Below are 27,956 nucleotides of genomic sequence, written 5' to 3' on the forward strand. Positions count from 1 at the left end.
TGTTATCTGATGAATCCCTTTGGAGCATTTGTTAAAGACAATGGGAAGTGGAAGTATGACTGGAAAACACCTGCACAAGGATCTGGGCTGTATGGGAACATTTTAGGGCTGAATAGACATTTGGATAGGATTCCAGTTCAAGCCCCCAAGGGCCCATGAGTGTGTGAGATCCATAACCCATGTTAGAGCATATCTTCCATCAAAGAAACCACATCCGTGCCAGTGGCTTGGGAATGGCCTGTAGAGGAACACAGCTGTCACCTCTGGGTCTCTGTGTTCCCTGGGTAAAGGCCGAGAAACATTTCTCAGGCACCAAGACATTCCCCCAGATGGTGGCTAAAGTAGACTCCAGCAATGAAAAGATTTAGATCTGTTACCAGCCCCAAATGGACTTTGGTCCAGGTGACAAAGCTTTCAATCCTATTTGTTTTCCTATAGCACTTAACTTGTCCCCCATGTAAGAGCTAGTGGGTAAGCCCTTGCCAGACCCTTGGCAAATATTGCTTGTGTTAGACACACTATTAATCACGTCTGTAATAATTTCTTAACTTTCCATTAAATATTTCCGGCAGCTCTTATCCTTGCCAAAAAATCTCTCCTTTTACTCTCAGAGATAAAATCAGCACCAGTTTCAAGGGCACAGACTTAAGATAATTCTAAGAACTAAGATTATAGTGTTTTCCACACTTCTACTTTGGCCTAGTTCAACAGCTCTCTGAGGTAGAAAGTATAACTATAGCAAATAGCAGAAACAAAACTAATTACTTATTTTAGAATTAATAAGTTGTGGCATAGACTATGAGTCATTTCCTTACTGAACTAATTTTGTTTTTACTCATCAAATTTGCTCATGGGGTAATTATCCTCAAGACAGGGAGGTTTTTTCCCAGAACAAATTTAAAGAGACATTAGCATCTTCTAAGGTCACGTCCCAGATGATTCCCTGATAACACATTACAGGCATTTACAGAATGAAGTTTGTGTAATACAACCATAGCTAACAAACTGTATCATGACAGAGGAAAAGAAAAACAACGGAACATATTTATTGGCATAGTAAGTGCATCATATAATATCTTAACATAGTAAACGTTTGCATTTATTTTCTCAAATGAATTGTCATCTTGTGCAGCTAAAAATATTATGAAGTTTTCTGTCAGTCTTTAAAAAGTTAAGAACATTAAAGAAACATCAAAGCTTCCTCTGGACATTTTTGACCTAGATATTCTGACACTCAGAGCAAAAGGCTGGTGCAAAGGGGCCCCAAATATACTTCTAAATCCTTTGAGATTAGAGTGAAATTTTAAGCTTTCAATTTAATAATATTCTTTATTTTTCCCCCAGTCATTCTATAATCCAGTAATTTGTAGATGGAAGTATCTCCAGTATTCTGTGCTTTAAAATTGGAAGCAGTTGATTAAATTTGTATGAAGATATCAAACACAAACATAATGTATTTGAAAGAAAATTTATTGGCTAGAATTTCTAGGTACATGCAAAAAAATTGAGCCAACATTTAAATGCCTCAAGTTGGAGATTTTTTGTTTTATTCTTTTTTCCAGTGGGAAACAGCCTTTACAGGAATAACAACAGAAGGTCAGGTTTGAGAAACTCCCTTTACTCACTACACTCTTGGTAATCCAGTGTGTTGGGAGGTTCACACTGCCAAGCCTTTAGGTCAGAACACAGATCTGCTGCTTTCCAAGGATCCTAAATGAACAGAAGTGTAATCCCTGCGAATTCAGGCAGGGATTGTAGATCAAGGTCAAAAACCCCTGCCTGCTAGGGGTCCCTGCCACGACCTGAGCCCTCTCACAGCCCTTTCCTTGTTGCTGTTGGCTGGGAAGAAGGGCCTCATCTTTAACAGCAAAAAGTTGTTCATGAAACTTGTGGATTTCACATTTTAATTTATACTATTAAGTCTTTACCAGCTGCCTACTCTTTCTTACAATAGGTCCCTCTGCTACCTTGCAGCCATTTCATCTGTTACTTTTCACACTTTCTTTATCCCTTGCATACCACATCCATCTCCCCAGTCTTCCATACCCTCTACTTCTCTTGTTCTCTCTGCATTGTATGCTATTTGCTGCCAGTTCATCCCTTATCAGCAGAATAGAAAGAACTCCCCAGCTGCTTCTCTCCTCCACATGTAGATGAAATATTTTTTTACTTAAGCCATATTCATGCTGATTCATATTCCACACACTCATAAATCTGCAAAATTTAGATGGTAAGTTATGAACTAAGTCAAGGAGTTTCTTTAAGCAATTTTTAAAGCACTGGGTCCTCTATACCTCAGATAACAGAAATAATTTTGCTATGTAACACAGTGCTTTTCTTTTGTTGAGATAATAACAACTTAATTTTTCACATTGCATTTAAGCCTCTTGACTTCCACTGTATGTCTCAGAGCCTCAGATTAAACACATGCACAAATACCTTGCAGAAGCTGGTGTGGGCGTGTTAATGGCTTGTATATGAAGTTTATCTTTGGCCCAGAAAAAAATTTACTTTTTAACTCCAGTAGCCCCCCTACCAGAAAAGAGATTTGACTGAATATGTTTTTTTCCTAAAGCCAGGAATACAGTTAAAGATCTACTATACCAACTCTTGTGGGAAAGCATTAGTACTGATGAAAACAAATGATGTACAGCATGGTGCCTGAAAGAGGAAAAATCCTTTAGGAAAACATCATAAGGCTTGAAACCCAACCTTGATGATGGTGTCCTAGACAACAGCAAGATCTAACCTACTAAGAACACTCCCTCCTCATATTTTCTCATCAATAACTAGATAGCAACTGCAGGGTTTTTAAGGAAATCTGAGATGATCACAGCTCAGAAATTCTTGACCCCTTTGCAGTGGTTGGTACCAAGAGCTCTATGCAGAACATTGAACTCCTGGGATTGTGTGTTAGTACTCAAATTTATTAACTATTCCAGAAGACCTTGTAGTAGGTAGTCCCAATGCCTACATTAAGTATTTCCTGCTCTATTAGGCCAAGTGACAGACTGAAATACTGCCTGGCATGCAGAGATAATAGGAATAACATTTTGTCTGGGTTTTCTTATGCCTGCATTCCCTTGCCTGGAGGTGCTGACCCAATCAAAACAGCACGTGCTCTTTCTACACACCTGTACCTTTGCATGTGTTTGTGCATGTGCACTCAGACACAGAGGTTTGTATAGATACAGATATGTCCATATAGTTTTGATTAATTTTTATGTTGCTCTGGACAACCTTTTTAATATCTCATAAAATAAGGCACTGAGCATTTAATATTTATTCTCTGGGGATAAACATTTGTTATCAGCCTGGTATGAGAACTTCAGGTCACAATTGAGATATTTACAGCAGATGATTATCATAACAAGACCATTTGCAAGCTGACATCAACATTTTTCATTCTTACCTTTTTCCAATTCCCAAACTGATAAAGGAATACATTATATTTCTGCTCCTAAGGAACGCACCTAAATAAAACTCAACAAAAGAAAGAATTTATTAAGCCACCTTATCTTGATCAGTTTTGGACCCAAATCAGCAATGAGGATAATTGTAAAAAAATCCATGGACTTGGGTTGTCTTGTATTAGGTTAATGATGTGGTACCTTATTTGTCACAGTAACTATGGAAAAAGGCACTTAAGAAAAACATTACAGAGCTGACTAAAGAATATTGTAGGCCTGTTGCATAGAACAAGAGTATTAAATACTGGACTGAGGTGATTTAAAATTGCTGTCAGCAAAGCCGTGTATCTTAATAGAGATGTTAACAACAATAAAAAATAATTAACCGTAAAATCTTAGAGATTAATTTCTGAACTGCAAAAATTATTATTAGTTTTCTGCAAACAATCACACAAAATAAAATTTAAAAAAAAAGAAAAAAAAAAGAAAAGATAAGTGTTCCTCGTTCCCTGGAAAGGCTGACATTAAAAGAAATAGTTTCTTTAAAGTGAGATCTCTTCCAATTAACGAAATATTGTTAGAGTTATGATATGGATGCAAGTCCTAAATTTTTATGCTTTGGCAATGATATGACAAAGAAAGTTGCCTGCACATTCAGTGTGTCAGGTTATATACTTTCAATCATTTAAAAAAAAAGTGGGTTATTAAAAATCATCTTATTTCACCTAAAGATATTACAAGTATGTTTTAAAGATTCCAACAAACAGATAATATTTTTAAAACTTGTTATATTTTTTTCTTCTGCAAAGGAAGAAAATGTATTTTGGTCAGCATAAATTTATGGTAAAAAAAATTAAATATTATGGTGGTGAATATTCTAAAAGTATTGCAACCCAAAGGATATGATCAGAAAGGCACAGTATCACTTAATGTTATTAGATTAACGTAGCACCATAACAATTCTGTGCGCTTCAGACTCTTGACATAAAATAAAAGATATAGACTTGTGTAGCAATCATCAACAATTTTTAAGTAGGTGGTTTGTGTTTAAAGGTGTGTAAAAGTCAAGCTCAGTTTTTGTTTTCATTAAATATATGGTTCTGCAAACATATTGAACCAAATTATTTGCTAACTGCTGCTGCTACCTAACAAGATACCTGTTATAATGTACAGGGTATTTCTAACATTCAGAAAGTGCTTTAATTTACTTGGGAAAGTTGGAGTCTGAATATGACATGATTAAAACCACCCACTTTGCAAAACTGTATGAAGCCAAACTAAAATACTGATTTCCAATGCCCAGTGTAATACATACTATCCTATCTATGAAGCTGAACTCAGATAAAAGTAATTTATAAAAACTGAAGAAATGTTTAGCACCCAAAAAATATATAATCTAGGATATTTAAATGATCTAAGTGATTGTCAAATAGCCACTTCAGGAGTCAGTGACTTCTCCCAATGGCAAAGCTAAACATTTAACTAAGAACTAAACCTACAGCTCTCCAAATACTAATTGTAATGCAAATGCATGTGTTTAAGACTTCTATAACTTCTCAAAGAAAATTCAAAGGCATTAAATTATTTCCTGATGTTTCTTCTTCTTCAAAATACTGAAACTATGTTGGTTAGTTTCTTTTTGCTGTTTTTACTGAGCAATGGAGTGAAATTTGTCTAAGGTCTAACCCTCAGCTACATAAATTTGAAATTTCTGTGGAAGTGTTCCTGTGGCAACCAGAAGAGGAAGTTTTCCAAACTAACAAGCATGAACTATACTGCTGCTTCTCAACATGGAGCTGTGGTCTTTAGAGAATGCCAGAATAATGTCTTATTCTCGTGCAGTTCTCTGAATCATTCTGCACATACAGTAATATGCTCTACTTGAATTTGAAAAAGTGGAACAGAACCCTGAGAAAAGTAAATCCATTGGAAAAAAAATAGATATTGTTTAATAATACCAGTGGGGATGTTTCAACCCTTCCATTTGGAAAAAAAAAATGACTAACAGGTGCAGTCATTTTTTTTCTCATGTGAATGATTTGAATTTATCACAATTGCAAACAGAAATATAGTTTGGGATTTTAAGTGCGTATCTAGGGTTGATTACAATTAGAAAGATTTTGTCTGACAATTCTACCCATCCCCCAGCATTTCAGCATTCCTCAAGTTACTATAGCATTACTTGTGAGCTTTGAGTTCAAAAACATTCTGACATGGAGTGATGTTCTTCCAGTAATTTCTGCAGCTGACTTTCACTCTATGGCAGTACAGGTGCTAAGCAAGTAAGATTCAGCTCTCTTCAGCCTTGTGTGCAATTCCCATCATTCCCATGTATCCAGAAGCAAATCTGGGCATATTTGAGAGGAGTAATTCTTACTGCTACATTGTAATCCTGCTGTTCACCATTGATATCCACCCACTGATGGCCTGAGTAAACAGCAATGATCTTGCGTTTCCACTTCTTTTTGTTCGGCTCCTTAAGACGGAGATAGATGCCAGATCCAGTGGAGCCAGGCTCAGCATCACAGTACTGGTAAAAGAGATCGTTGGACTCATCAGATATGCTACAAAATCTATAGACCAGCTGCCCAGACCGATCATTGTCAAAACCTGAGAAGTGGATCATGCTCCCAGGCATCATTTTGATTGTTGGGCTGATTCCCAGCTCCATGTATTTCCTTTTGTGGGGACGCTTGAGCTCAAGGACAGCATAATCATAATCCAGGGCAATATCCCCAGAAACACCCTTAAACCAGCCTTTTGGGATGTGGGTACTCTTCACTCTGGTCCACTGGAAGGAGGGCATGCCATCTGAGGTCCCTTGCTTCCTCCCAGGCCTCCTCTGCCTTTTCCTGTCGCCTTTGGATTGTTGACTTTGTTCTGTGGCAACTTTGGGATCCTCTTTGGCCATAGAAACTTCTCTCCTACTTCTTTTAGCACCTTTGCGTTTCCTGCCATTGCCTCTGGATTTCGTCTTCATCAGGCCCACCCTCAGTCTTTTGCTGCCCTTGACATAATCCTTGCCATTGTGCAGACAGTGGGCTGCTGTCAGCACGTGCTTGGGGGAAATGAGAATGCCACTGCAGCCAGTGGAGACCTTCACAGCTGTGTTGAATGGAAAGTTGGTCATAAACCGCTTGTCATAGATGCTGAACCTACTGTCCGTTCCATATATCTGCCTCTTCTTTCTCAAAGACCTTCGTGTGGTCGTGTTTCCAGCTGGGTCAAGCACTGCTCCGAGGACATTCACTTCAGTCAGGGTCCGTGTGCCATTTTCAAAAACAGTCTCATAGGATAAGAGGTCCTTCAAGTCAGACGAGCTTGGCACTGGCAGTTTTCTTTGACACTCAATTCCACATACGCTGTTCAGCTCTAATTTGGTTTTTGCTTCAAATTTAGGGCTGTCAAGGGAGAAAGTTCTTTCTCTCACAATCTGGGGAATCTTCTTTAAGTGCCAAGTAAAATCTTGTTCAGTTTCTGTTCCATTACTGAGACCCAGTATAGGTATGAAAAATATGAATAGCAGTAACATGTGCTCCATTTTATTTAATTTTTTCTAAAACAAGAAAGAGAGATTTGAAAATACACTTTGGAAATATACACAGTTATCTTAGTATCTTCAAAGTATAATCATGCAATATTAGAGCTGACATCAGTGGAACAGAATTCAACATTCTGCTCAAAATAGAAATGCCTCAAATATTTTCCTGTATTGCCTCCAACTCTTCCAATGGTCTCTAGCAAGATGAATGCAGACAATTCAGCCAACAACCATGCTGAGCTACCTACTGGAAGGTGAAACCAGCTGAGTTTTACCTGCTTTTCCCTCAGTGGAGTCATTCTGCTCACTGGAGCATAGAGCAACCCGGTTTTATTTATCCCATAGAAACGCAATTATGTATTATGTTTCTGCTTCTCTTCTCTATGGTTGAAGGTAGAATCTAGTTGAAAATCACCAATGTATTCAAAAGTTGGGATCCAAGCAGAGATGGATAGACAGACCACACTTGTGAGACCCTTAGGAAACCAGAACAATTGTGCTCTTTCATGTAATGGCCAAAAAGTAAGACCTTTAAGTCACACATAGTTCTGCATTACTCACCCAGCTAAGAACTATGAATCTGCCTATTATGAAAAAAGGCACTTTGCTAATTGCTATTCCAAGGAACCAAATTAGGAAGATTTCCTTTCCTCTTACAAAGGTTTTGTTGTCTTGATTGTCACAGTGCCCACAATCTGGGCACCTTAAAAGGGGTCACAGCCTATTTTAAACACTTTCAGCTTCAGCTGCTCTGAAGGTGTGGGTCTCCTGCTGATCCTGTATTTTATCTCCTCCCCTGTGTGCCATTGCCATCAAAACCTCATTCATTACCTATGTATGGGTGTCTGAATCTCTCTCAGGATGTCAGAGAACTTAAAAATCCATGGTTGGAGGGGACAGACAGACAAGTGAGAAAAGTAGAATCTTGCTGGTCTAGAGGAGTCTACATATATATATGCAGGTTACATATATATGCAGGAAAGCTCAGCCAAGTAGGAGGGACAAGCCTGCTTATTCATCACATGCCTTTTTCCTGTAGAATCCCACAACGGCTGCAGGAACTGTGCTGTCTGTGCCTTATTGTCACATGTGGAATACCCCACACACGTGGGGTGATGCATCACAAAAAGAGCTAATACTTTTAATGGGAAAGACAAAATACAGTATTATTCCCATCTGTAGCTGGAAAACATGCAGAAAGAAAGTAAGATTTTTAGAAGTCTGTGGCAGAGCCAGAAACTGAACCCAGAGCTCTTGAGTCTGAGCTCAAAACATTACTGAAAAGACCATTTTTCTCCTTTGGCAGCAGTGATGTCAGCGGCATTATCCAGCTACTGGCGGCTGCCATTGGGAAACCTGTGCTCAGTTCCAACATCCTTCATTCCAATTACATGGAAACCTCAGCTGTGAAGAAAGAGAAGGCCTATGATTAAACTTTAAAAGCCAAGCAATTCAAGGATATGTATGTGGTTAAACTCTGGTTTATATTGCAACGACAGTGTAAGCCAGGGCAAATATAACCACATTTCTTAAGTTTAGAATAATACAAGTGCTGCTTCCCAGTGAAACAGCCTGGTCACAGACTAGCTAAAGCGCTAGCGTAAGAAATAGGGGTATGTGCAACATGGGAAAAGAAGTGGCAACGTGACTTTTAAAGCTGGATAATGGACCAATGATTCCTATGGTTTTGAGGCATCTTCACCCTATAGACATAGTTGCTGTCTATAAGAAGTAATAATTATCATTTTTTAGCTAAGTAAGCACTACAGTTCAACCCCAGCTTGTTGCTTCTGATGCCAAATTCAGAGGGTGTTTTTGTTTTAGCATAATTTTGGCGCTTTTTACCTTGGCCAGTATGGAACACCAAGTTTGAGCCAGAGTTCACCTACTAGGATATACATAAACCACATTTTACAATACAGTATAAGGAAACCCTCTCTGGCTTTAAAATAGCTAACTCAGGTTTTGGAAAAGATGTGTGGACTTCCTTAAGACATCTGGAGATTACAGTGACTCACAGATCTAAGATCTGGGTTGTATGCGGTCATATGAAAAGGCATCTGAAGGTTTTGAAAGCAGAGCAGAATCATCTCAGGTACAAGATTTTGTAGAGACACCACTTGTTCATAGCAGTCTAAGTTATTGGTATAGCAGAAATGCACACATTTAAACATTAACTTTTATATACAAAGTTGCCTTCAAAGTGTTGGTTTGTTTATTGCTCAGTTAGTACTAAATCTGAAGAGGAATGACTATTTTACATATGCCTGCATACACGGAGAGGATTTTATATAGCCACATCTCTTCATGTAGACATGTGAACAAAATAATTCGCCCATCTGCCTCATACTATAGGCAAAACAACTAATTGTCAGACCAAGAATGCCTGTGTGGAGGTGACGTATTATCAAGCACCATTCGAATACATTTATGCGCCAGGCTGGGATGGGGGCTGACCTGGTGGAAAGCAGCTCTGTGAAGGAGGACCTGGGGTCCTGGTGGACAACAAGCTGTCCATGAGCCAGCAGTGTGCCCTTATGGCCAAGAAGGCCAATGATATCCTGGGGTGTCTTAGGAAGAGCATTGCCAGCAGGTCAAGGGAGATGATCCTGGCCTTCTGTTCAGCCCTGGTGAGGCCACATCTGGAGTGCTGTGCTCAGTTCTGGACCCCTCAGTACAAGAGAGACATGGAGCTCCTGAAACAGGTCCAGCAGAGGACTACGAAGATGATAAGGGACTGGAGCATCTCTCTTACAAGGAAAGGCTGAGGGAGCTGGGCATGTTCAGCCTTGAGAAGACTGAGAAGGCTGAGACGGGACCTCATCATTGTCTATAAGTATCTGAAGGGAAGATGTCAAGAGGATGGAGCCCGGCTCCTCTTGGTGGTGCTGAACCATAGGGCAAGAGGCAACAGGCAGAAACTGATGCACAGGAAGTTCCACCTGAATATGAGGAGAAACTTCTTTCCTGTGCTGGTGACCACACACTGGAACAGATTGCCTAGAGAGGCTGTGGAGTCTTCCTCACTGAAGATATTCAAGAACTATCTGGATGCAATCCTGTGTCACGTGTTCTAGGATGACCCTGCTTGAGCAGGGAGGTTAGACTGGATGACCCACTGTGGTACCTTCCAACCTTATCCATTCTGTGATTTTGTGATACCTAGGGATAAATTATAAGGTGTCAAAATAAGAAAATACTGTAATGACAGCATAAGAATAGCTTTCCTGGCCTGACCAAAGGCCTGCCAGGTCTAAAATCCTGTTTCTGATGCTGGCTAAATGTGGATGCCTAGGGTAGAGGATAAGAATAAGGTAACCATGTATGTCCCTCCTCCCTCATAGTTTCTTAACTTACAACCAGTTGTACCTGATGGACTTTAAAGCAAAAGTAGTTTCTGTAGTGTAGGGAAACCTCAGTTGATTTCTCTTCCATAGTTTGTCAGTCTTCCCTTGAAGACATATACAATTTTGTATCTATAATGTTCTGCATCAAGGAGTTCCAGAGCTTAACTACAGGTTGTATGAGGAATCATCTTCTTTTCTTTATTTTCAGCCTGTCACAAACTAACATAATTTAGGATAAATAATATTAATGTGGAAAAGCTGGTTTTACTTTGCTTTACCCTAATATAGCTGTTGAACGAGAAAGTTTCTTATGTCAGGCTCAAGAATAATGTTTCTATTTTTCCCTAGAATATTTCTCTGTTTCTCAGTCCTTCCTCAGGGTCTGGATTTTTTATATTTCTCTGTAGCTGAACTTTGTGAGCCCATAGGAAAGTTAAGTCACTAACTGTTAGTTCATATAGAAAGTCTTAAATGTGTCTGGGTTGATGTCATTCCACTGTGATGGCTGAAGTCTTCCTAGCTGGACTCATAACTAACTTTATAGAGAAGTTCACTTTTTTTCCTCTCTGCTTTATAGAGAGACTTTCTGTAAGCAAATGGGTGGAGTACTATGGCCCCCTTCTGCCACTCTTTAAAAAGAAAAAAATGCAAACAGTGAAAGCACAGAACCCTCAATAAATGCCTTGGAACCTCCCATTTGAAACACTATACTCAAGTACTCACTACTCACAAAGGCATTCTTAGAAGCCAAGATTTTCTTCATTTATAATGAACCACTTGTCACTGGGAATGAACTAACTACACTTCAGTATAACTGGAAGAAGTCCAAGCTGAGGAACTTGATAAAAATGGTAATTCTCATTACAGACCAGAGGTCCTACTAGGCAGCATTGTCATTTTCAACCATGCATTTAAGCTCTGTTTACTCACCCCCTCTCTACTGTTTGAGCGAAGCCAACTCCAAGCATGGGCAATGTCAGCAGTTGCCATGGCCCAGCACAGGTTGCTGACAAGAGGGAAACACAGGGGCTCCTCTTGCCAGAGGATGAGGATGTGAATGGCTGTAAAGACACCTTTGCAGGGTGAGGGAAGGGGAGAGAGAATACAGCCTCTAGGATAGGGAGGAAAAATCCTGAGAAGGCAACAAGCTGAATGCAAGAAAAAACCCTCAACGTGTTACCCTTTCTGCCATGCTGTTCTCCTGTCTTCCTCCAAATCCCAAGATGCTTGACCCTCTCTTTTCCTTCACTCCTTTCCCATACAAATTTTGGGTTGGCTTACAGTAATTAGAATTCTTGAGTCAGCTCTTTAAGCTAGGATGAATTGCTAGAAGACGAGGTGGAACCTAGAAAGTGAGGGAGATCCCCAGCTACCTGAAATTGTTAAAATTCTTCCTCCAGTTTCCAAACCCACATGTTTGGTGGCATTCCAGCTGCCAAGCATATCCATGAAATTAAAACTATTTTCAATTCTTCTCACTTCTTGCTTCCAACATCAAATCTTTCTGCATTCACAGGACAAAAACTACCTAACTTCTCAGGATATTCTTCAATTATTTTGTCACTATAACCTACCTGACTGCAGCTGAATGCTTCTCAGATGCTCAGGGGAAGGCTTGTAGTCAAGCAGAACTAGAATATGTTTCTCTTCAGACTACCCCATCATGAATTTACATGTCAGTGTAGCTCAGACAGAAGAAAATTTCTACCCAGTTACCTGGCAGTTTTTATCTTGGTCTGTTCAGTGCGGCTTCTGCTCTGGGGTTTCCTTCTTATTGTAGGAAGGTCAACACATTTCAAACTAAGCTTACATAATTTTAAACACAATTTTCAGATCATAAATTGATAGAGGCTGCTACACTAACCATCTCCTTTAACTGCTTTTGGCCTCATTCTTTAAATGACCTGAAAGTTGGAACTGACAGTTCTACTCTGACAAAGCAAAATAAAGAACAAATTTTTGAAATCTCACATTCCCTGGTAGAAACCACTACACTGTCCCCCGTTCCCTCCTCTGGGTGCGTTCACTCCACACTCCATGTTCATCGATATCATTCTCTGCTCTGACTTACGGGGAAAAACCCACTGCCGCTCCTGGCTCTTACAAAATTTAAGCAGCTTCAGTACGCATAGGAAGAACTAATTTTACACGGCAGGCATAACAGCTCAACACTGGGGGGAAATAAAGAATTGGCGTAAAAGGACAGGGGTTTCTCCTCCGGCGGGGCTTCCCCGCTCCCTGCCGCGAGGCGGAGCTCCCGGACAGCCGGCAGCGGCTCCATCCCTTGGCTCCATCCCCCGGGTCCCGGGCGGGCTCCTCCCGACCCTCCCCTCCGCAGGGCTCTTCTCCCCGCTCCTCCGGGCCGGGAGGAGTTGGAGGTGGAGGGGGAAAGAGGTCGCGTCCCGTCCGCTGCTCTGCCGCTGAGTGACTCTGGGGGTCTAGCCCTGCCAGCCGGGCAGCGGCTCCGGGGCGGCAGCAAGCGGGCACCGACCGGGAACCGATCGGAGAAACGGTGGGGAGGGATGGCTTTGCCCGGATAGCCGCTTTCCCACTGCCCTCTCCGCTGTTGCCGGCCGCTCCTATGCGTTCGCGTGTTAAAGCTCAGGGCTTTCCCGGAAAAAAGGCGAGGATTTGCGGAGGTAGGCTTTACTTCTACTGCTCCTTAGCCATTCCCTGGTCCTGCTTTCCGAGTGAGGTTCTGCTTTTCCGCTCCTCATCCAAAGAAGTTCCCCTTCTACAGAGCCTGCAAGTCAAATACCTTGGCACGGCTCTTTTATTTTTGCTATCCAAGATAAATCTGCTTCCAGTAGTGACGAATCTGGATGAAATTAGTGTCAATTCCAGGGGAGCGGCGGGGATGGTAGCCCGAATACTGAGGCTATGATTCAGAATTTAAGGAGAGTTTGTTTTGAACGGTGAAGAGGTTCCTTGCCTGCTCCCTGCAGATGGCACAGCACAGAGACAACCCCCCGAAAGCCCAATAAAGATGCCCCTTGCCTCAGTCCCGTTAAGCCGTCTTGTGAAACTGGCTTTAAATGTTAAGAAATAAGTACCAAAGAAACGTGTGACGTTTTAGTCCTATCAAAAATATATCCGTAAGGATAAAGAGGCAGGAGCTTTATACAAAACCTCCCAGCTGCCAAACCCAAGGTACTGACATCGCTCAGTCTCATCAGTTTTTTAAAACGACCCGCGTAGGAAGAACGACATCGCATAAAGAGTATCACCTTAGAGACGCCGGTTACCTCGGACTGCCCGGTCCCCGGCCCCGGGCAGCCCCTTCAGCCCCCATCCCCAGCTCCTCTCCTGCCCACCTAGGTCTCTGGGGGCTGCCTCTCCCCCTGCGGCCGACGACAGGAAGGGTCTTGGTCATACCTGGCACCCCTCAGGACGGACGGAGGGGCAGGCGGCGGCCGCAGCCCCGGGGCACAGGCTCCCGGCTCCCCGCTCCGCGCCGCTCGTCCACCGCCCAGAGCCCGCGGCTACTGAGCACGGGGCGGGGGGAGCGGCCAGGTCTTCCCAGGAGGGGGAGGGGATGGAAAAAGGAAAAGAAAAAAAAACAGAGAGAAAAAGAAGGCGAGAGGGAGGAAGCCGGGAGGGTGCGAGGGGGAGGGCCGAGGGGAGCGGAGGCAGATCCCGGTGTCTCCTTGGATGGGAAGGGAAGAAGGGGCTCTGCCTGCGGGGCGGGGAGTCGCATCGCCCCGGCAGCGGCTTCCTCTCGGCGTCGGGCGGAGAGCCGGGATGACCCGCACGGGGACGGGGCGGGAGAGGCTGCCGGGACGGGGGAGCGAGGCGGGGACAAGGGGGGAGGCGGAGGGAGTCCGTCCCAAGGGAACAGCGGGAGGGCTCGCACTGGCAGCACTGTGCCACCTCTATGGGTGGCGGGACCGGGTGGTGCCCGCGGGGAGGGCGGCTCCGCCCTGAGCCGCCGGAGGGCTCCTGGGGGAGGCGAGGAGCGACTGTCGGCTCCACAGGAGCCGGGAAGGGGCTTGCGGCTGCGGGGAGTGGCGTTCCCACGAACCCTGGCCTGCCCGCTCCTCCCTGCCCTCGCACCCTGTCTCCCAGCCCCACTCCTCTGGGGCGGCCCCCTCCTCCAGACCATCCCTGCTCTTCAGGGCCTCAAAGCCAGGTGAGAAGCACCTTCCTCCTTTCCTCACCACTCTTCCTCTTTTTCTGCCTTCCTTCTTTCCCTCGGCGCCCCTTTTGTCTCCCCTCTCAAGGCAAAAAGCTTTGGGTAGTGGTATCTCCTCCATGAATCACCTCTTTGCACTACAAGAGGGTCCTCCCCAAAGTTTTCCACTGCCACACAAATGCACAAGGTGAAAAGCTCACTCACTAAGCACTTCTGCAAGTGCTTATCCTGAGCACTTTCATTAAGTTCATTGACTGAAAACTCAGCTCATGCTAGATGAAGGCCCACTGATTTGCCAAAACCATCAGGAAATTTATGGCGTTACTGGAGATCAGAGTGAGATCTCCTGAGTGCTGTTTGGTTGTCTTAATCATAGGCATATCTTTCCTTTAAAAGTCTTAACTTCTGAAATTTAGTGGTGCCAATTATGTAAATCGGTTGGAAATAAGGCCTTGGCCAGCAACTGCAGTTTCATTTTGAAGTCTGAAGCTGATTTCTTCAAAATGTAAATTTCGCTTGCAGTTCTATTTTTGTTGTTGTTTGTGTGCACAATTTAAAAACAAAGTGAAATAATAATAATTTGTGTGCCAGAGAAAATGAGCTGAAGAATTCCCCAGTGTAATTAACAAGACAGGACAGAAACGAGGGTAAGGCAGTTAAGTTTTACAAGCAATTTCTTGAACATAAGAGCTTCCACATTGGGTCAGACAAAGTGCTTTGCTGGACCAATATTGTGTTGCATTAGTAAAGGCAATAATCCTCTTCAGCACTTTCGCTGCCACCAGTATTTCAAACTCAAAGATTTTTATAAGGCAGGTGTAGTTTCTATGACTTTAGTAGCCACTAGATTTCTCTGTCAGGCACTTTCCCATCTTCCCTTTAGCCTATATAGATCTGTAGCACCTACAACTTGCTCTAGTAACAAGTTCCCCAGGTCAAACACATGTTGTGCAAAAACCTGCCTCTTTTTGTGTACTTTCAACCTAGCTACTGCTAGCTTCATTTGATGCTCACTAGTTTGTTATTATATGCTCTGTAATTCCTCTCCCACCTGAAGGATTCTATTTGAGTTAGCTGTGCTTCACATGAAATATGTTCCTGTTTTCCATCTTACTGCTGAAGTTCAGGGACCAGAACAGCATCTGAAGGAAGATGCAGCCAAACACTTCTTGGCAGTGGCAAGTAGAAAACAAGGAACAACAGCTACTTGCATTGGGCAGCTGTGTTGAACAAGAACAACTGCAGCTTGGGAGGTTCAAACTGGACATGGGGAAAACTTTGTTCACCAAAAGGAACATGCAACATCGTAACAAATTGCCCAGACAAGTTGTGGAATCGCCAATTCTTGGTGGTTTCCAACACTCAGATAAACACTCAGTTAAACAAAGTCACAGCTGATCTGATCTGGCAACAGTCCTGCTTCAAGGGAAAGGTTGGACTGGGTGACCTGCAGAGGTCCCTCTCAACCAATATTTCTATGATTCTTTACCTACACAAAAAATGCAAGCAAAATATAGATTTCTGTGACAACAAAGAGATATTGTTTGTTTTGTTCTCTACTGATTTCTTAACACTTTTTTTTTTTCATCTGTTGATCACCAGGCTGATGTTATCATGGAGCCACTTTCATAACTCCAGGACTCTCTCTCCTGAGAAGTAATGACCAGATCAAAACCTGCCTTTTCATACCTGAAGTAAGGATCCTTTTCCTCCCTGTGCAGTACTTTGCATTTATCTAATACTGAACTCCATCTGCCATTTTATTGCTTGGTCACTCCCATAAACTTGTCTGCAGATAATCAAGGTTGTCTCATCTTCATTAAGCTAAATAATTTGATAGCCTCATCAGGCTTTGTGATCTGACTACTTATCCCTTTTCCAGATCATTTATGAATACGCTGAATGGTGCAGGACACAGCAAATTGTTATTGGTAACCTATCATCCCTAGAAAAACTGATCCTCTAGTCCTATACTTTCTTTCCCATTTTCCAGAAAATACAGATATCATAGGTTCATTTCTGTTTATTGAACTCTGGATGATGGGATCAGTGTGCTTTTGATCCATCAGTCCTCTGACTCCTGATTTCAGAATCTAAATTTCAAATTTAAATAATGTAAAACCATTTTTTCTTGAATCCTGTGTTGTGGTTTAACCCCAGCCAGCAACTAAGCTCTCAGCTACTCACTCACTCCTCCCCACTCTGGTGGGACTGGGAGGAGAATCAGAAAAAGGTAAAACCCATGGGTTGAAATAAGAACAGTTTAATAATGGAAATAAAGTAGAACACTATAATAATGACAATAATAACAATCATAGTAGGAAAAAAGGAGATAACAAAAAAAAAAAAGGAGGAATAAGCCTCCATAAAGACAAGTGATGCACAACACAGTTGCTCACCACCTGCTGGCCAAAGCCCAGCGCAGCCCAGCCTTGACCAGTCATCCACGCCTCCTGGCCAACTGCTCTAGTTTATATACTGGCAGGATATTCTATGGTATGGAATATCCCTTTGGCCAGTTCAGGTCAGTTGTCCTGGCCTTGCTCCCTCCCAGCTTCTTCTGTGTCTCCTCATTGGCAGAGCATGAGAAAAAGTCCTTGATGTAGAGTAAGCACTACTGAGCAACAACTGAAACATCAGTGTGTTATCAACATGATTCTCCTACTAAATCCAAAACACAGCACTGTACCAGCTACTAGGAATAAAATTAACTCTATCTTAGCCAAAATCAGGATGCATATTCCATTACTAATATTTTATTTCTCGTAATAATAAGATTATACAGTTTGGATAATTCTTCATAAATAATTTTTTTTTTTAAATTATCACATTAAAATTTTCCTCAAAATAAAGTTTGCAGAAGACATGAGGAACATACGTTTTGGAGTACTAATTCTTTAGAAACACACTATATAATATACATGGTAGGGCTGTAAAAATATAATTGTTGGAAAATTTCCAGCATGCTAATTTTATCCTTCAGAAGTAACTTTATCTTATTAGAAGATTAGTGAGCCCTTTTGCTATTCCTACATGTTCCAAAAATAAGTTTCACATCATTTACCAACTGAGAGATGTTCACTTGGAAGTGAGCTTTGAAAGACTGATACCTAAATTTTAAAAAAAAAAGTAAAACAAAAGCTGCATTAACATCAAGAATGTACTAACTTCAGTCAAAATTCTTCCTGCATATCTGCAAAGAAAATAAAGAAGGAAAAAAAGCAAATTTTTGCCACCAGATGTACCTTGGGTTTGAGTTCAGTCACAGATCTGTTGTAATCTTATTTTAGGGTGAATAACCCACAAAATGAGCTCCAAAGTTCCCAAATAAGATTGTCCTAGATTTTTTTGTCAGGTAGAAATTTGAGATAGGAGCTTCAAATTTCCCTAGTGGAGAACCTACACTGAGTGTGGACGTATTGGCTGGGCAGCTGCTTCTGGAATGTCATTTGGCTTTATAACGCTGGAGGAACACCCTCTGCTCTCATGTGGGTCTTGCACGCACGAGAAAAATGTTTGATCACAGCAACAATGTGCCTTGTCTGCAGTCTCCAAATTCTATTCCTTGTAGTGCATTGTGCCTCAGCAGGCAGATATACCTACCCACAACATATTCTTTCACATCTGACTTAAGGGAAAACAGGCAGGTGCAACTCAGGAAAACTGAAACAAGGTTCGTAGGTGTCAAAAAGAATGCAAATGCCTATAACAAAATTAAAAGTTCAATGCATAGCCATACCCCGCAAGAAGTCAGCTTTAATCTCTTCTTTTCTTCTCTTCAGTCCTTCTACTTATGTATACATGTACACATGCTTTATCATAAAGCTACTGGTTACTTGGATAGTGCAAGTAACTTCCTTTCCTTCACACTTTAAGCCTCAAGCTGGAGCTTGAGTACCTCTGGGTACACTTCCAGCTCAGCTGATATAGGTTTCACTTCCTTTCTACTTTTCTTGTTCCAGGCCTATTTTTTGTGAGTTTTTGTGAGTTTTAACACTTTTGCAGTTCCCAAACTCTAAACTTGGGATAACTCATTGGCTCATGGTGAATGGACGTGAGATAATTCCTAGTGCTTTCAGAACAAAGGGATGTGAAATACAATGGATCTTTCTTACAGGATCACAAATGGTCTCCATGGTAGTCTCTCTTCTGTGGCAGCTTGTTGCCACAGAAGGCCTTTTGTTTTGTGGACCAGTGGGGTTGGTTATTGTGCTGTTCAGAGGTGCCTGTGACACAGTGCTGACCAGTTAGACTAAAACACTGAATGAAACAGATCTTAGAGATCCTGGCTCTGAGAACTTGAAAAAGATGCAAGAACTGCAATACATCACATCATTTTTTTAAGAGTGCACACAGTGAGGACAAAAAAGGACGAAAACAGCATTGCTAGCTCTCCTGAATTGCTAGAATTCAGGAGAATTCTGCATAAACCAATGGACCATCACAGTACAGGTTGGAGGGGTATTAATTTTAAATTGGGTATGGGTGTACAAGGTACTATGGTGCCAGAAACGTGGATCTTAGCAATGAGTGCAATGTGGCCAACACAAGAACTTACGGATTACAAAAAGAAGGAGGGATGGGAAAATTGAGGCATCTAATTGTGACCTGATTTTCACAATATGAGTTTAGGAGCTAGATATATGGGTAAATAGTAGACATGCAAAAATGCACTTTGTAATAGCTCAAAGAGGTAAAGTCCCATTTCTGAGTTAAAACTATGTCAAGCTTGTGGGCAAATCAAACGGATGCATGTGAAAGGTGTCCTTGGCCATGGCAGGGAGGTTGGAGCTAGATAACCTTTTCAACCCAGGCTGTTCTATGATTCTATAATTCTTTCTTTAGCGAGGCAGCAAGCAAAAATAAATGTGGTTCCGTCTAAGCATATAATCCACAGGAGAGAAGATCTTTTAACTGTGCAGAACAGAAGTGAGTTAATAGCCCAGTCACCACACTGTTCCTGACTTACATAATTTTTCTCTCCCCCTTGAATAGCAGCAGAAAATGAAGCCAGACAGGCTCATTGTTGTAAAATTGTGTGTTTAGTAGAAAAGCAGTCGGTTCACTCATCATTGCTAAAAGAGCAAAACCTACAATTCTTACCTGCTGTGTAGCATCATGGAGATTATATACATATATATATGTGAAGTGAACATTTTCCTCAAGGAAAATTTCCATAAGAAGAGATACTTCTGGAGATGTGTTAGATGGCAAATATTTTTATACACACAATGTGTTGGCAGGTTGCAAGCAGGTACTGTTAAGGAAAAAAAACCAACGCCACACCATTTTTGTGAGCATATTACATTGAAGGAAACAGTTTCCTCCAACTGGCATTCTCATCAGCAGCTTTACTGGAAAACCAGTGAAATATAGATGGCAATGCAGCAGACTATGATATGAATAAATGACATTCTGATGTGAGGAGAAAAGAAGTGCATGACCAGAGATCCTGAGAAGCTTTGGAAGAAAACCCAAATTTGCCTGGTTAAAGTTGAATATTTGTTCCCTTCCCAAGCTTCTAAATTCCTATAATGGAAACAGTGTACCACAGAGGAAAGTTAATAGAGTGACATTGACATGTTAGATAAAATAGATTTTATCTATCTTTAGCATGATTGACCCAAGAGAGAGGGAAGAGATTCCAGAGAAAGATGAACTGGTGAGGGACATGGTGCCTATTCTTACCATTCAAACCAGTAGAGGGTGAGTGGCAGTGAAATGCACGTATTAAAACCTCCGAGAAATCTGAGGAAATAACAGCAATATGTTATGGGAGAAAAGGTGACATAAAACTGGGGTACTTCCAAACAGAATATTGAAGTAGCCTTCCTCCAGAAGTATCAGCAAAGTAGGAAAACATGCAATAACAGAAATTGCATTTAAAAAATAAAAAAAGTTAAAAAGGGTGGTGTTGGCCTTACTTCAAAGATATTATAGAATTATTCTCAATGTTAACTGAAGATGACCCCAAATCATTTAATGCCATTGCAAATATACTCAGGAGAGTACAAAACTCATTTTTCAGCTATAGCAGCATAACTTGTAAAATGAATACAGATCTGAGGGGAAACACACACCTTAAAAGAACCATTTACTTCACCAGAATTCAGAATAGTATTCAATCACAAGGCAATTTTTTTTTATTCTTAGTAAACTGTAGGTATGAAGTCTGATCTAACAACACCTAGTGATACTGTTTTAAAATTCCATTCACAACCCCCAAATAGCTGGATATTTCTGCTAAAATTATTAACATTGTAATAACTAATAATAATGGAATTTTTAAGGTTTCTCTTTAGTCTTAAACTTGATATTCCACCGGAATATCAGGCATTTTATACCTCTCAGAGCCATAATTACTATTAGGAAAACAATGTTACATATATTGCCAAAACCCATGGTGAATGAAGCGTTGGGATTGCCAAGTATGCCTTGTTGCTGTCCAGAGTGCATTAAGTGTACATTATCTTTGTGCCCTTGAAGCTGGCAGGAAAAACTAGGACCAAACAATATCGAGGACATGTTTTTAATGCAGTCTTCCATCTTCTGTTTTGCACCCCATGTGGTCCTATCCTGTGTCTTCTGTTCATGTATTCTTACTTACCTCCACTGTGTTAGGCAGGACTCGGTCACATTGGTAACTGAGGGGAAGTATAGTGGCAGCTGAAGTAATGGGGGATCTTTTTTGTGGGTGATACAGGAGATTGAAGTCAATACTCATAACCATCCTTCTTAGATTTCAAAGCCTCTGCATATTTCTAATAGTTTTAAAGCTGTCTGTAGGTTTTCAGCTTGCTGCTGGAATCACTTCCACATGCTAGCAACCTAGTGAATAGTTAACAAGGAGAGGGAAGACAGAAGTAGTTTGCGTTCATCAGACATCCCTTTGCACTTTCTCAGAATAGGCTTCTGCAGTAGTATTTTCACAGAATCATATCTCCTGATGGTTATTCTGACTATGCTAGTGCCCTAAGGATTTCTGTAGGTCTAGCATCATTCTCAAGAGGTTACAGGCAGAAGTATCCTCAAAGGCAACCCATAGATAAACAGGCATATCTATAGAGGGATATCTTTTTTTTCCATTAATCCTGATCTAAATTTGACCTTTAGCTTAGTGAAGACGTGTCCTAAGGCTTATGTCTAGTAACCCATCCGTTTTCACTGTCAGTCATGATGTTCCCAGGTTCAGGCAAGTTGCATCCTCACACAGTTAAAAAGAGGCTCACTGGGGTCTCTCTCAGTGGAGCAGTACTGTGACAAAGGAAAGACAGAAGATGGAAGATACAGTGTGCATATTAACAAAATATGCTAATTTCTCTGACAAAAAAAATAAAATAGAAAGAAGATAGAAATTAAAACCCATGTTATTGTAGTCTTTTTAAGATGTTGGTTGGAAAAAGTATAAATTTGGGAGAGTAACTGGAAAAACAAGAACTGAGTTAATCATGATGTGAGCTGAAGGTTTTTGGGAAAAAGTTCTGCTTCTATTCATTCCTGCCTCACAACTCTCTAGCAGGCTGGTTGAGCTATAACACAGTAAAACACATAATGCAAGCAGTGCAGACCAGTACATCAGTAGCACCTGGAAGTAGTTTATATCAGGCCAATACTTTCAGAGGTGTCATCAAATCAACAGTAGCATATTGGTTTATTTATTATCCTAGCATATCTGCACTTCTCATTTTGAATGACTTTTTGAATTAAACATACATACTACAGAGTGCATCTTCGATGGCATCTGCAGCAATTCTATAGATTATTTGATACCAATGCAATATTCATCCCTATTAATTTATTTGGTCTGCTTGCTGGTGCAATTAATAAGGTACAGGAGACAAACCCAAAGCTCAAAGCAAGGTAGTGGAAGGGTTTTTTTCACTTCCCAGGCCTTTGTATAAGGTCTTAAGAGAGAAAAACAATGGTGGGGATTCAATAACCATATAGATTCTCCTCCTCTACCCATTACAGTTTTTGCTGCTGATTAACTCTCTAGACCACAGTCTCCTTGCAGAGTGTAATAACATTAAAGTGAAACAGATGTGAGAAGATTGACTTTAAAATGAATTTCATGCTAGTTAAAATAAATGGAAAGTTATATCCCCAACTTGTAATGGAAAACTGATACTCATCAGAATTATCACCCATCCAAATACTTCTGCTCAGCCAAGATTTTTAAACTAAAAACTGCACAACTTAGTTACCAAATCCTCATTATCTGTATGTTTTGTCAAGACTCCCTAAGAAGGGGTTTGCCTGCTTCTTTTATTTCTACAAACCTCACCTCACTTTCAGCAGAGGCAAACATTTATACATATTCAGATTATTACCAGAAATTTTGGGACTGCCCAGTGTATAATCCTTCTCTATCATAGCAAGCATAAGCTCATTGCCTTCACCTGTGGCTTATGCTTCCCCATTTTATTTTCATTAGGCACTGCTTGTTATTATGGTGCCAACTCCTCTTGCTGCCTGTAACATCATGCAGTGTTTGAGCAAACACCATCACCCTTCATCTGCTTCTGATGTTGGCTCTCTCCATTTCACTTCTAAAGGAGCTTCTCTTTTACTTCATAAGGCCTCTTCAAATGCTTCCGTAAAGCTCTCCCTCTCTGTGACATCTGGAGAATACTTACCACGCAGAGGCTATTGATAGGCAGAAACCAAGCATGTAGATCATTATTATTTTAATATCTCTTTGTAGTCTTCCTTCTGTCTGTATCCCATTTACCATATATATCCGCACATGACTGTAGAGTCCTGGTTTAGGATGGAGATTATATAAGCAATAATATCACAAATAATAAATTAATTTTTGCAGCATGGGACGAAATAGATATGCACATACATTACTCCAGTTGTCACAATACTGGTTTTCGAAGAAATCTAAACAGATGCAGCTGTTCTGCTTGTGCCATTGCCTATTCTGTTTTAATCACAATTACCGATAGCAGACTGTTGCAGCAGCAGCTTTGCATTTCCAATTGAAAATCTTGGGTTTAGCAATTCATGAACTGTGTCTAAAAATATATCCTCATTTGAAAACTGGCATTCAAGCTACAGTCTAGAAGCAGCTCCCGTTTAAATATATTTAGTTAGTTCAGCAATTTTATCTAAGAGCACAAAGATACCTTTGTTGTTCCAGAAAGCATTATTCCATTTTCCTATGTTCAGAAGTGACTGTGATGACATTGTTCTGCATTTCAATTATCTCTAATATGAGCTTTTGTAAAAAGATAATTCATTTGCCATGTGTCAGCTTGGTACTTCCTTTCCATTTGACAGTCAGTGCTGAGTAGCAATAGGAAGCCACCGTCAGTAGTCACATAGGTTAGAAAGAGAACTACAGAATGCCAAAATCCTGTGGAAATACCTGGTCCTTTGATTTACATTGGCAAATATAGGCTGAAGACTATATGCCTAATTTACAAACTTACTACAGAACAAAATGGCTTTGGCCCTCCAAGTTAAACAAGCATCCAGCCAGGAGAAAGTCTTCCCAGTTGCTAACAGCACAATAAAAGGAAGTCCTCTAGGACAATGTAAAACTCTTCCAGAGAATGAAGGTCCCAAGTCACTGAGATCATCTCCCAGCTCATTTGTAATTCCTTGTTCAGGTTTATTACCCTTTTTTTCTCAAACCTGGGAAGGTTTTACAATGAGTAGACATTTACTCCAGTCTGTGGCGGGCTCTATGAACCTCAGAGTGGCTGAGTGAAGTTATAGAGCTGTCAGTGTCTCCATCAACTCTTCTGCACTTTACCTGAAGATCTGTCAAATCACAGGGGAGGAATTAAAAAAGAAAGGCACAGGCTGGCTGGCTTGGGGTTTTGCACATTACCAGAGATTGCTAGACGCCAAAATTTTCAACTGATGGATACTTTTTACTTAGGACTAGTGTATTTACATGCTACCTGGAACCTGCTAAAGGTCTCAATGGGGATGTGGCAGCTACCAGTATTTAGAAAGGGAGCATCTGCCCTCTGTAAACCTCATAAATATAATTCATAATGAGGTTCATTCAGCAATTTATTCAAACATTCCAAACTGTGTGGTTACACAGGCCTAGAACAGTATAACCACTGTCCTCATGTTGGTTTAACTATACACAGATATGGAGCATTGCACACTGTACATATTTGTACATTTGACTTCTGCCAAATAATGCAGGCATATGCTATCTGTAAGGATGTCAAGTGCATAATTTAATAGTTATTTGATTAATTTGAATATCCATGGCACAAAAATGCATTATTTGCTTACTAACATGGGTAAGGTAAAATTAAAGAAAAAAAATGTAAAGGGTCAAATTTCCAGACAAAATTCACTACAAATTATTTTCATCTTATGTATACAATTAGAGCCCATCAGAAATATAATTATGCATGCAAACTGTTTGAGTGGAGGTCATACCAGCTTCTGCATAGGAAAATTCCCCTAGGGAGGTAGATTGCTCATCCAGATTACTTACTGGGCTCAGAAAGCCAAGATTTTTAAATAACAGTTGTTAGTGATTTAATAATACATGAATGCAGCTCTGAGGTTAAAAAATAAAGCACAGAAAATAAAATCCAAAGGGAATAGGATAAGGCTAATGGACAAATTAATGTATTTGAATTTTTCTTTACATTACCAGGCATGCTTTGTTGACTTCATCATATTGTGTTGCTGTTTAACAGCATTGTTATCTTAACTCTAAAATATTCAATTAATATTTTCTTGAATGGAATTAATTAGAAAAATACGATGGTATTCCCATAGTGTGATCCTGACTTCATTCTTTACTTCTTTATTCCTTCACTTGCCAGGAAGAATTGGAAACACTGCATTCAGTTCCACTGATTCAGGTCTTTCCTGTAAAACATACTGAATTGCAGCTGGTTAGTCTCATTTATTAATTCTAGAATGGGTCTTTTTAGAGATGACTTCAGGAAAATTTGTCCTTTTATGAAATGTTCATATTTTGCTTCAATGAAAGATTTGTTTTGACTTCTTAGACATAATTCTAAAAAGATATAACATTATTAATTACTGCTATGAATTAGTAGAATTATGGAATAGCATTGGATAAAGGTTTTCATTTGTAGAGTGGACCAAGCTTATGTACCTCAGCTAATTTACCTGTTTTTTATTTTTCAAGCCCATTCTGCTACAAAAAGAACAAACCAATTCTGCTAATGTTTGCAGAAGGCAAATTCCATTGCTTTGTAATAAGCAAACATTACAAAACTGACATTGCTAAGACTTTATCACTGAAAATGTCGATAGCCCATGTAGAAATTAAGATAATTTTTAAAATCAAAGTTTAAACAGATATTGGATCAAAAGTTCAGTGTGTTAAAAATAACACATGGTTAAATCATCGTTTGGCCAGATCACCCAATTTAAAAAGATGGCAATCAAATCACAAAAGTTAAAGGATAAAAGATTTATTTATTAACCCTGTATTAGATGATCAAAGAAAATTAAACCGGTTTAATTAAAACTTTCTTATTCCTCTTTCATTCCCAGCACACAATGGTGAAATTGAAATAGCTGGTATGGGATCTTTCTACCCATGTTGATTGTAGTCCCTAGTTACAGTTATTAACCGAAGCCCTAAAATCAATTTAGCTAGTCTTAAACAGCTTCTTAAGTTTCATATGCAGTGCTATTACACAATTTCAAAATTAGGCTTTGTGCTTTGTAATTGTGCAGTTGATCCGATACATCTCTCAGGATGGAGAATCCACAGTGGAGCCCACTGGGCTTTCAGCCTCCCTCAGCACTGGCCCCCCTTTTTGTCTCTCAGGTGTTTTACTTGATTAATCTTGTATTGTACTTGATGAAATGCCTGCAGGTTTCAGACACCGCTCATTGATAAAGAGAGTGATCAGGTCTTACCTCCAGGCAGAATAACTTCATAAAGTTAGAGACTGTTACTTCTGAAGATAGAAAATAGCTAGAGAAAGTCCTGTTGAGGATGAATCCTGTGGGATAGTCACTACTGCAATCACTTGGTTGCAGGTGAAAAGGTGAAAAACAGTGTCTCGGGCTGCCTTTAGAGAAAAAAGGTCGCTTATTTTAAATAAATAGGTGATAGCCATATGATCTACTCTGGGTATTTTTGCCTGGTTTGGGTATTCACAAGCTCATAGAAACAGCTGCAAGCCTCATTGTTAAGACTTTCATTCACCCCAAAGGATCTTATGTTCCCTGAACATACTGGAAATCAGCTGAACAAACCCATGATCAATAGCCCTATCACAGCACCAGGCATAATAACTAAGGGAGAATATATGAAGCTTTGCTAATTTTTACACTGTATGGTTTATATCCATTTAATAAGAAAGAACTAATACCAAAGATCTGCTTTTACGTTTTATCAAGCTAAGCTCCATATAATATAAAACTGTTAAAGTATACGCCAAGTTGTTATCATAGCTCTCAGTCTTCCAGTGCATTCTTAAAAAATTAAAGTGTACATGGATTGACATCATAGCAGTTTTAGCAACAGAGTAAGAGCCCATAGAATTCGCATAGCTAGTGTGTCATAAGTTGCAGTTTCCATAAAAATGTTAAAATAACTTAGCCAATACTATCATAATAAATTTCTTAAAAAAGAATGTAATAAAATAAATTATGTGAAGTGGCCTTCATTTAAAAATTAATGACATATTTCGACCCATTTTTCTGACTGTTTATGTACCACTTTGATACATTCAATGTATGAATATCAGTATACTGGAATAAGCACTATCAGAATGAGAGGCCTCACTGTTTTTATTGTTCATTCCAGTCATTGTTCTAAGTCAACTATTTCAGTCAAAACTAAACCTTCGGACCAAGCTTAAACCTGATATGTGTCCATTTGTTTATTGATTCCAGCTAAGACAGGACCTCAGAAAAAGTAAGTACAAATTATTTTTTTCAGTATACTCCAGGTATTCAATTTGGATTGCTTTCTGAGAGACACAGGCATAAGCTGCTTCAATACTGTCAGTACCTCTGACTCAAACTTTTTGTATCTTTCATTAAGTTAATTGTCTTTCTCTGGATTTTCTCCAGAAACTGTATTTAGCAATTGAGGGGAAAAAAGCAATTCAGTCTACAAGGTCACAATATTCTGTAGCTTTGTCTACTCCATCTGTTTTAAGGTGAGATGTTTTTTGTCTCTAGGAGTTATCAAAGGAAACTTTATGACTAAAGACAAGAAGGGCTAGTAAGGCATGTGGGAAGAAGGAGAAGCATTTTCTAAGGTTTTCAAGGGTCAGTGCAGTGCAATTCTACCTTTTGGCTCTGAATCTGTAGAAAACTATAGAGGGAGCCTAGAAAGATTAGCTTGAATGGCTAAAGTTACCTTTTTGGAATACCTCACAGCTGCCAAACTCTTAGGTGGCTAAATTTAGATGAGGTAAATCCCATTCTCAGTGTGGTGCACTTAATCATGAGCTATTTTATAGCAACTATCTCCTACTGATGAAAATTAGAGAAGAATACAATTTTTTTTCTGGATTGGGGTTATGAATATATATAATTTAAAATAA

At 40.2% G+C, this 27,956-nt stretch overlaps 1 protein-coding gene and 1 long non-coding RNA gene across 3 annotated transcripts; one reads left to right on the forward strand and one right to left on the reverse strand.

The window, feature by feature from the left end:
- Positions 1-1,030: 1,030 nt before the first annotated feature.
- PRSS35 (serine protease 35) lies at positions 1,031-13,973 on the reverse strand. Its single transcript, XM_027710182.2, has 2 exons — positions 13,674-13,973; positions 1,031-6,966 (listed from the first exon to the last, which is right to left on the reverse strand). Exon 2 carries the CDS (start codon positions 6,949-6,951, stop codon positions 5,710-5,712), a length of 1,242 nt encoding a protein of 413 aa, XP_027565983.2. The 5' UTR covers positions 6,952-6,966; positions 13,674-13,973; the 3' UTR covers positions 1,031-5,709.
- On the forward strand, positions 12,673-27,373 carry LOC120323435. 2 transcript variants are annotated; one of them, XR_005563853.1, is made up of 3 exons: positions 12,673-12,937; positions 16,033-16,124; positions 27,209-27,373. It is a non-coding gene; the product is annotated as an uncharacterized LOC120323435 (long non-coding RNA). The 2 variants fall into 2 exon arrangements; XR_005563852.1 differs by lacking the exon at positions 12,673-12,937 and adding an exon at positions 14,165-14,427.
- Positions 27,374-27,956: the final 583 nt, after the last annotated feature.

This window comes from Pipra filicauda, unplaced genomic scaffold, assembly GCF_003945595.2.
Source record: "Pipra filicauda isolate LSUMZ 115617 unplaced genomic scaffold, ASM394559v2 scaffold261_size1826302_pilon, whole genome shotgun sequence".
Taxonomy (NCBI): Eukaryota; Metazoa; Chordata; class Aves; order Passeriformes; family Pipridae; genus Pipra; species Pipra filicauda.

Bases quoted from the DNA above. Each gene is read 5' to 3' on its own strand.
- PRSS35 (XM_027710182.2), bottom strand. From the start codon at position 6,951: ATGGAGCACATGTTACTGCTATTCATATTTTTCATACCTATACTGGGT.